Here is a 10,000-nt window from a genome sequence, read left to right on the forward strand (position 1 = left end):
CCACAGTATTGTGCGTGTGTGTGTGTGTGTGTGTGTGTGTGTGTGTGTGTGTGTGTGTATGTGTGTGTGTGTGTGTGTGCGCGCGTGCATGTGTGTGCATATATTTCTTGACAGTGACAGGTCTGCAGATGGATATTGTGATCACACAGATGTGTATACGTGTGTATGTGTGTGTGTGTGTGTGTGTGTGTGTGTGTGTGTGTGAGAGAGAGACAGAGAGATAGAGAGAAAGAGAGATATATAGAGAGAAAGAGAAAGAGGGAGAGAGAGAGAAAGAGAGATATAGAGAGAGAAAGGGGGAAAGAGAGAGATAGAGAAAGAGAGATATAGAGAGAGAAAGAGAGATATAGAGAGAGAAAGAGAGATATAGAGAGAGAAAGAGAGATATAGAGATATATATAGAGAAAGAGAGAGCGAAAGAGAGAGATCCCGTGCCTGTGCGATGCGGTGGTGTTGTAGGTTGATGACGCGTGACACGGCCATCTGCATGCTTCCGAACACGGCCACCACTTCCAGCTTCTTGTCGTCGAACGACGGCGCTCCGAAATTCTACAAGACAAAACACACCCCATTTACTTCACAACATCTTTGAAGCCTCTAATTAAAGATTTTAAGATTAAAAATGGCATCCTTCATTTTCTCGTTATGTAATACACATTACGTAAATCTTAATGGACGAATGTATGCAAAAACACAATCACAACTGTTCGTTTTGTCAGTCCTCATGTTCTATCACTGTATCTATCATTCTATCACTATAACTGCCGTCTGGTTGTTTTCATTAAATTAAAATAAATGAAATACAGAGATATGCAAACATCTTTCTGTACATTTATTACAAATGAACGTCACTGGTTTTGCATCTGAACCCTTCATGTTGTTTGCTCTTGATCTCACTCCTCAGGAGAAAGTGGGAGCGGTGGAAGTGAGGAGAATTGGTAAGTGTAAGTGTATCTGCAAGCGTAACTGTTGAACTATGCAGACTATGCTATCAGCTATCTAGCCTTTGCACCGGCGCAGGTTCATGGCCTGGATTCTTTTTCCCCCTTATGTGTGCTTAAAATAGACGGCCCGGTGAAAGCTTTGTTATCTCCCTTTTCGGCTCCGTCTCCATAATTCATGAAACGAGGAAGCGAACACGCAGGTACATGATCCAGCCCGTGATGGATGGTGTAGGTTACCGCGGCGACCCGTCGATAGGGCCAGGAGATTGAGCACCGGGGCACGCGGAAAAGAACACGGGACTGACCGGAGCAGCGAGACTTTAATCAAGTGTGTGTCTGTGTGTGTGTGTGTGTGTGTGTGTGTGTGTGTGTGTGTGTGTGTGTGTGTGTGTGTGTGTGTGTGTGTGTGTGTGCATGCGTGCGTGCGTGCGTGCGTGCGTGTGTGTGTCTGCGTGTGTGTCTCTCTCTCTGTGTGTGTGTGTCTCTCTCTCCCTTTGTGTGTGTGTGAGTGTGTGTGTGCAGAATAATGGAGGGGGAAATGTCTGCGTATGTGAGTTATGTTCCCCAGGTAGTTAGTATGCTTGGCAGGTCCTAGTGCTGCTTGAGATCTGTGGCCACAGTAAAGTAACATCTGGGCCTCTGTCCAACCCACTGTTTGACTTTTCCTGCTTCCTGTATTATTCTCCCTTTCAACTCTCACAGGCTGAAGAGAGGCTTGCTCCCTTTTCTCGGAGGATTTAAGTGTTCAGTAAATTAATTTCATTTCAGTGTAACAAAAACAAACTGAACAAAGTCTGAATGACTATAATACAGGGTTCAGTCATTATGAACATACAGTATGCAATATTCTTATACACATGTGACAAAGAAATGCATATAACATATACTGTATTATCATTATTAACTTCACTTGTGTGCGTCAAAGTTATAATCCACACTTTCATATATGTGTATTCAGAGTTGTTATTCAGAGAGTTGTAATTCATAACTTGTTATTCACAAGTTATATGTTATAAAGACATTTAGGGAGTTAGGATGGAACTCCTGACTGAAGGTCATTCTCATGTGTTTTGATCTGCTTGTTAAATAAAAGAACTTTCTTGTGTCTAAGAGCTCAGAGACTGTTTCGGAGAGGTAAAGCACTTCCTCTCTATGTCTCTCCTCTTGGCGCCAGAGTAGTTAATGAAAAATACTACTTGTTTGTGGTTCTTGTGTCTTAAATATTGGGAAGATTTTCCTGACAACATGCACTGCAAAATATATGTGCTATCTGTACTGTATGTATGCATGTATGTATGTATGTACTGTATGTATGTATGTACTGTATGTATGTATGTATGTATGTATGTATGTACTGTATGTATGTATGTATGTATGTATGTATGTACTGTATGTATGTATGTATGTACAGTGAGGAGAAAATGTATTTGATACCATGCTAAAGTTGCCTAAAAAGAGGAATATAAAATCGTCATTTGACAATTGATCTTAATGTCTTAATTCAAAAATTGAGTAAAAATAAAACCGCTAAGTACGCCAATTTTCTTTGTGATGGAAGAATGTTTTGTAAATAAATAAATGTTCTTCCTAAATGCTAGGGGGAAGTAAGTATTTGACCCCCAATGTAACCCTATGGGAATTCAACACATAGGGTTAACATAGGGGCGGGCAGATTTTTATTTTTTAAGGCCAGCTATTTTATGGATTCAGGATATTATGCATCCTGATAAAGTTCCCTTGGCCGTTGGAATTAAGATAGCCCCACATCATTACATACCTTTCACCATAGCTAGAGATTGGCATGGTGCTTTTTCCAGTAGGCCTATTAGCCTGTTTGATGCTCATTGAGCTCAATGCAAATCAAACAGGCTAATAGGCCTACTGGAAAAAGCACCATGCCAATCTCTAGCTATGGTGAAGGGTATGTGATGATGTGGGGCTATTTTAATTTCAAAGGCCAAGGGAAATTTATCGGGATGCATAATATCCTAGATCCATGAAATAGCTGGCCTTTAAAAATAAAAATCTGCCTGCCCCTATGTTAACCCTATGTGTTAAATTCCCATAGGGTTACATAGGGGGTCAAATACTTCCTTCCCCTAGCATTTAAGGAAAACATTTATCTATTTACGATACATTCTTCAATCACAAAGAAAATTGGTGTCCTTGGCGGTTTGATTTGTACTAATTTTTTGAGTTAAGGCATTAAGATCAATTGTCAAATGATGATTTTATATTCCTGTTTTAGCAGGGTATCAAATACATGTGCTCCTCACTGTATGTATGTATGTATGTATGTAGCATGTACTGTATGCATGTATGGTATGCTTTCCATAGTATAACTCCTATACAGGAAGGAGCTCTGCAGTGACTTACATTGTCCTCCTTGGTGCCGCCCCAGAAGTTGATGCCCCCTGCATAGCTGGGGATGTTCAACACGGCCAGGCCCTGCAGACTGGGCAGTGACATGGCCACTCCATCACACTGAAGAGAGGGAGAGAGAGGGGGATAGAGAGAGATAATGAGGATAAGTGATCAAATGAAGTAGAGATAAAGAGGAGAGTGTGAAAGACAAAAGGGGGAGGTGCTCAGAAGGACATAGAGGGAGAGATAGAGGAGATGGAGCGAGATTAAGAGAAGGATAGAGAAAGAGAGAGAGAGAGAGAGACAGAGAGACAGAGAGAGAGAGAGAGAGAGAGAGAGAAAGGACAGGAGAGATAACAAGCATGGAAAACACATAGACAAACAGAGGGAAAAGAGAGAGAGAGAGTAAGAGAATATAATGAGGAGGGTGGGTTAGAAAAGGAGAGATGGAGACAGAGAGAGAGAGCGAGAGAAAGAAAGAAAGAGAGATGATAGTGACCAAAGGAGAGAGAGAGAGCTGAAAGCATAAGCAGTAAGCGTACTGTAGGTCTGCTTTTCTGGCAGCCATTAATTAAACCCAACAGAGACTGTCTCTGCTCTACTGGTTAACCCTCATTACAGAAAAATCATTAACACTCGCTTGCACACACTCCCTATCCACACTGCCATGGTAATCTTCCACTTCCAGTGCAAAAGGACAGCCTTACCAACACAAACTGACACTGATAACATATCTAAACTTCATCTTGGCCCAGTTTATGGAGGCCGATGACGTCACCCTGAACCGAGAAACCCACACATGTTCCTCTCTGGCGACGTTTCCTATGGTTTCCTGGCAATGATGTGCACTGCACTTGCTATGAGCAGATTACCATCAGTTCTTCATTCCTGAGTAAGATTATATGGGGACAGATTGTTATGCCCCGAGACACACACGTACTGTACACATACACACAGACACAGACACACACACTCGCGCTCACACTCACACACACACACACACACACACACACACACACACTCTCTCTCACCTCCAACTGAACTCTCTGTTCCAGATTCTTGTAGGTCTTCTGCACCAGTTCTTTGGTCCCCAGGACGCCGTACCACATCATGTTTTTAGTGCGACTGCTGTTAAGAGTCAAAACATACACACGAGTGCATTAACGATGAGAGGGAGAGGGAGTCAAAACATACACAACAGTGCATTAACGATGAGAGAGAGTCAAAACATACACACGAGTGCATTAACGATGAGAGGGAGAGAGTCAAAACATACACACGAATGCATTAACGATGAGAGAGAGAGAGAGTCAAAACATACACACGAGTGCATTAACGATGAGAGAGAGAGTCAAAACATACACAAGAGTGCATTAACGATGAGAGAGAGAGAGAGAGAGTCAAAATGCCATTACTATTCCTCAATAGTTAATATTATAGGTTGTATATGAATGTCTGTTTAGGAACATGTCTGTCATGTTTTATCTCTACATTCTGATTATTGTCTGTTGCTATGTCCATGTCTTAAACCTGTATGTCCAATGTATGTGATAATTGCTTTGGCAATACAAGTGTCTAAATATTTGTCATGCCAATAAAGCACTTTTGAATTGAATTGAGTCAAAACATACACACGAATGCATTAAAGATGAGAGAGAGAGAGAGAGAGTCAAAACATACACACGAGTGCATTAAAGATGTGAGAGAGAGTCAAAACATACACAAGAGTGCATTAACGATGAGAGAGAGAGAAAGAGAGAGAGAGAGAGAGAGAGAGAGAGAGAGAGAGAGAGAGAGAGTAAAAAGAGGATAGAGAATAGGAGAGAGGGAAAGGGAGAGGCAGGAGGGGAGGGAGAGAGAGAGTGAAGTCCGGTAAGTAACCTGTTCAGTGACTGGTTTGCTAGGCATGACTAGAAGTAGTTGGGACTTGGGACACGTGTCAGCTCAGCCTGCTTGAGGTGGCTAAGATGCTGAACATTTGATCTCTAGACTGAGCAAATCTAGATGAACCTGTTCATCAGCAAATCTGAATTGAACTCGGTCTGGGTGTATCCAGGCTGGGAGATTTCATCAAATGCATTTGGGCTACCTGCACGGGTGATTTGGCTTATTTTAGACACAACAAATGCATTGGCTAAGAATGTGTTTTCTGTGTGTTTGTTTGTCTGATGTAAACAGGTCTTAGAAACAACTATCTTCAACTATGAGGTTAAAGAGGAACTATGCAGGATTGGCGATTTCATCTCTGGTTTCGGTTTCGTTTTTCATTTTCGCTCGTTTTATGCTTGCATTTTCTCTGCAGAGCTTCCCCGACAGCTTTAGCGTGTATATTTATACATGGTTAGGCTATATTTAAATATATAAATTGCAAGCGTGGTTCTTTGTCTCAGACTTCCAGAGGTAAACAAAGAGCGATCGTCTCCTGCAGAAAGTTGCATAGGGTCTCTTTAACACAAGGGGGCAGTTAATATGGTGTTGAATTGATATCATTTTGTTTCTTTGAACTTGCATAAAACACTGTCCTGCGGCTTATACACAATGCGGCTTATATGCGGGAGATTACTGTAGATGCATTCACTTTAGTTTAGTTGTTTAGTGTGTTTGTCTCTCTACTCGATTCATACTGATGCCCACAGGCCAGGTCCTGTCTCAGACACAGCTGTTCTGAGGGGGCTGGGTCGGCCAGTGGGATGGGTTATACCTGCACTTTTTGGGGTGCTCGTCCCTCTTGTTGTTGAACTCCAGGGAGATTTTGGCATCCAGTCCGATCCCGAAGTAGTTGTTCATCACACACTTCTCAGTGCAGAGTCTGGAGAACCGAGACAGAGGAGAACGTGAGAACACACGGAACACAAGTAAGGTATCTGTGAAAATGACGGACTGACCTTCGGCTCTACATGTACAATCTGACTGAATGATTCTTAACTTTTCCCAAGCTGTTTTCCCCTGCTGTTTACGGACTGCTGGTTAACTAACAATGGCAATTTATTTAACATTAACATGCATAACTTGACATATACTGTATATATACTGTATATGTGTGTGTGTGTGTGTGTGTGTGTGTGTGTGTGTGTGTGTGTGTGTGTGAACAATTGAATTTGTGTTGGTATGTGTGTGTTGTATTTGTATTGGATTGTTTGCTTTTATTGTTAGGAGATGCCAGTGTTTGTGTGTGTGTGTGTGTGTGTGTGTGTGTGTGTGTGTTTATGTGTGTGAGAGAGAGATCTGTTTGCATTTATGCATTTCCCACAATGTCAAACTGTGTCAAAGGTGTGACTTTAGTGCGGCAGCACCTTGGGCTACCAGTTGAGCTATGATCAGGATGATAAAGCTGGTATGTGTGCTGTGCTGATCTACAGGCATTAAGTGCAGCCATTATGGGACAGAAAGAGACATGGATCCAAGATGGCCACCCTTACACAGAGTCCTCGGAGAAGGACACCGCGCTGAAGCTCTCCGACTTCTCCAGGGTGATGGGCGTCGGGAAGGTGGGGCTCATGCAGCCCGGACCTGCACAGGTCAAAGGTTAAAGTTTAGGGGTTATGCTGTTAACGTAGGAAGAGAAAACATGCAGTACGTGAGGGAAATCGAGAAGAGAAACAGGCCGGGTTTCCCAAAATCTTTAAGAAGCTCTTAAATCCTGAGAACTTCTTAGGAGCGTTCTTAGAACATTCTTACTACGCTTTTGGGAAACCCGGCCATTATCTCTGCTTGTGGCATTAACTCATTCATGAGGAATTCAGTGGTGACGTGGCAGAGAAGGAATGCTACCGAGTGCCACTTGAATACCACACACAGGCCTTTTACTAGAATTTGGAAGCGGAACCCGGAACCCGGAACCTGGAACCGGAATGGTGTCATTCTGTTCCTCCGTGTTCCGTGTTGCAGTGCAGTGCAGGAGTGTGTGTGTAGTGTGTACTCACGCGTGTCGGCCTCCTTGAGCTCGTCGCTGCCCTGCCACTTGATGGAGGAGCAGGAGGACATGCGCTGGACCTGGGTGTGCCTGTTCTGCTCGTCCACCACTGGCCAACACAACACCGTCCAGTCCAGCAGAGAGAGAGAGAGGGAGATGGAGAGAGAGAGAGAGAGGGAGGGAGAGAGAGAGAGAGAGAGAGATTGAGAGGGAGAGAGAGAGGGAGAGAGGGGGCAAGAGAGGGAGAGAGAGAGAGAGGGAGAGAGGGGGCAAGAGAGGGGGAGAGAGGGGGCAAGAGAGGGGGAGAGAGAGGGACCGAGAGAGAGTCCAGCACAGAGACAGAGAGAGAGAGAGAGAGGGGGAGAGAGAGAGGGAGGGAGGGAGAGAGAGAGAGATGGAGAGAGAGAGGGAGAGAGGGGGCAAGAGAGGGGGAGAGAGAGGGACCGAGAGAGAGTCCAGCACAGAGACAGAGAGAGAGAGAGAGAGAGAACGAGAGAGAAGGACAGAGAGTAAGATGGAAGACGGGAACAAGAGGGGAGAGATAAAAAGAAAGAGAGAGAGAAAGAGAGATAGAGAGAAAGAGAGAGGTGTGGGGGGAAGAGAAAGAGTAATGGTAGATTAGGATTGAGTAGATTTAGTAGTAACAGTAGTAGATAACTGTACTGTCCCTGTGGGGCCGTAGGGTTTGCAGGCAGCACAGTCGCACTTCATGACAGGACATCAGCCATATGACACAGACTGTAGTCCATACATCAGACACCCACAGACATGACATGAAGACCATACATCACACACTACAATACACTATATACTGTACCCTTGGGATAGATTTACTTTGATGTGTCATAGTTAATGAGAAACTGTTCCTGACACAAGAAAACAGCTCTCTCTGTGAGAAATGCACACGAATTTCGAAATGTACTTTAACTGTTCAGTAAGTTACAGAGCAAATGACATTACAATACTGTATGTATGTCTGTCTGTCTGTCTGTCTGTCTGTCTGTCTGTCTGTCTGTTTGTCTGTCTATCTGTCTGTGTATCTACAGTATCTAAATGGCATCACTGGTCTTGCTTCGATATCTGTGGAAATTACGAATCCCTGTGAAATCAACCTTATCTCTGTTCAAATACTTCAGATGCATTCGCCCATCACACAAGCTTGAGAGATGGGTGAATGCCGGTGCCTTTTTCAGGCTGTTGGCCCTCGGCTATCACTCATCAACCACTATTACTATATGCTCTCTATCTCTCTCTATCTTTCTCTATCTATCTACAGTATCTATCTATCTATCTATCTATCTACAGTATCTATGGGTCTGTGCAGAGCTGTAGGATACCTGTCTCGGCCTGCTCTTTGATCTGTAGCAGGGCCTTCTTCAGGCTGCAGGCCCTCAGCTATCACTCATCTACCACTATAACTATGCTCTATCTATCTCTCTCTCTCTTTCTCTCTCTCTATCTATCTGTCTATCTATCTATGGGTCTATCCAGTGCTGTATAGTGTAGGATACCTGTCTCGGCCTGCTCTATGATCTGACTCAGGGCCTTCTTCAGGCTGCAGGCTCTCAGCTATCACTCATCAATCACTATTACTTAATGCTCTGTCTATCTCTCTCTCTCTCTCTCTCTCTGTCTATCTATCCATCTATGGGTCTGTGCAGTGCTGTGCTGTGTAGTGTAGGGTACCTTTCTCGGCCTGCTCTATGATCTGCTGCAGGGCCTTCTTCACTCATCGCTCACTATCACTCATCAACCACCATAACTACATGCTCTATCTCTCTCTCTCTCTCTCTCTCTCTCTATCTTTCTGTCTATCTATCTGTCTATCCATCTATCTGTCTGTGCAGTGATGTAGTGGTATAGTAGTGATGTGGTGTGGTCAGTGGATACCTTTCTCGGCCTGCTCGATGATCTGTCTCAGGGCCTTCTTCAGGCTGCAGGCTTTCAGCTATCACTCATCTACCACTATTACTACATGCTCTATCTATCTATCTCTCTCTCTCTCTCTATATCTATCTATCTCTCTATCTATCTATCTCTCTCTCTCTCTATCTATCTATCTCTCTCTCCAGTGCTGTGTAGTGTAGGGTACCTTTCTCTGCCTGCTCGATGATCTGTCTCAGGGCCTTCTTCAGGCTGCAGGCTTTCAGCTATCACTCATCAACCACTTACTACCGTAATTTCCCGACTATAAGCCGCAGCTTATACATTGATTTTGCAAAATGTCTTCAGCTATGAGGTTAAATACAGGGGGGCAGTTAATATGGTGTTAATATGGTTTTGTTTCTTTTAACCTGCAAAAAACACTGTCCTGCGGCTTATACACAATGCGGCTTATATGCGGGAAATTACTGTACATGCTCTATGTATCTATCTATCTATCTCTCTCTATATCTCTCTCTCTCTCTATCTCTCTCTATATCTATCTCTCTATCTATCTCTCTCTCTATCTCTCTCTCTCTCCAGTGCTGTGCAGTGTAGGGTACCTTTCTCAGCCTGCTCGATGATCTGTCTCAGGGCCTTCTTCAGGCTGCAGGGCCTCAGCTATCACTCATCTACCACTATAACGACATGCTCTATCTATCTCTCTCTCTATCTCTCTCTATATCTATCTATCTCTCTATCTATCTCTCCATCTATCTCTCTATCTATCTATCTATCTCTCCAGTGCTGTGTAGTGTAGGGTACCTTTCTCTGCCTGCTCGATGATCTGACGCAGGGCCTTCTTCAGGCTGTTGGTCCTCAGCTATCACTCATCTACCACTATAACTACAGTACA

The 10,000-nt window shown here is 43.7% G+C and overlaps 1 protein-coding gene across 6 annotated transcripts in view; it reads right to left on the reverse strand.

Moving 5' to 3' along the window:
• The window catches only part of si:dkey-172j4.3 (diacylglycerol kinase eta), a 108,773-nt gene that overhangs the window by 15,200 nt on the left and 83,573 nt on the right, over nucleotides 1-10,000 (reverse strand). For all 6 annotated transcript variants that reach the window (XM_062515696.1, XM_062515695.1, XM_062515694.1 and 3 more), the window contains 6 exons: nucleotides 7,232-7,330; nucleotides 6,728-6,818; nucleotides 6,010-6,117; nucleotides 4,340-4,436; nucleotides 3,321-3,428; nucleotides 436-549 (listed from right to left, as the gene is read on the reverse strand). In XM_062515696.1, the coding sequence (XP_062371680.1) occupies nucleotides 436-549; nucleotides 3,321-3,428; nucleotides 4,340-4,436; nucleotides 6,010-6,117; nucleotides 6,728-6,818; nucleotides 7,232-7,330 (617 nt within the window). The remainder of the gene's footprint in view (nucleotides 1-435; nucleotides 550-3,320; nucleotides 3,429-4,339; nucleotides 4,437-6,009; nucleotides 6,118-6,727; nucleotides 6,819-7,231; nucleotides 7,331-10,000) is intronic.

Source organism: Sardina pilchardus, chromosome 16 (genome assembly GCF_963854185.1).
Source record: "Sardina pilchardus chromosome 16, fSarPil1.1, whole genome shotgun sequence".
NCBI lineage: Eukaryota > Metazoa > Chordata > Actinopteri > Clupeiformes > Clupeidae > Sardina > Sardina pilchardus.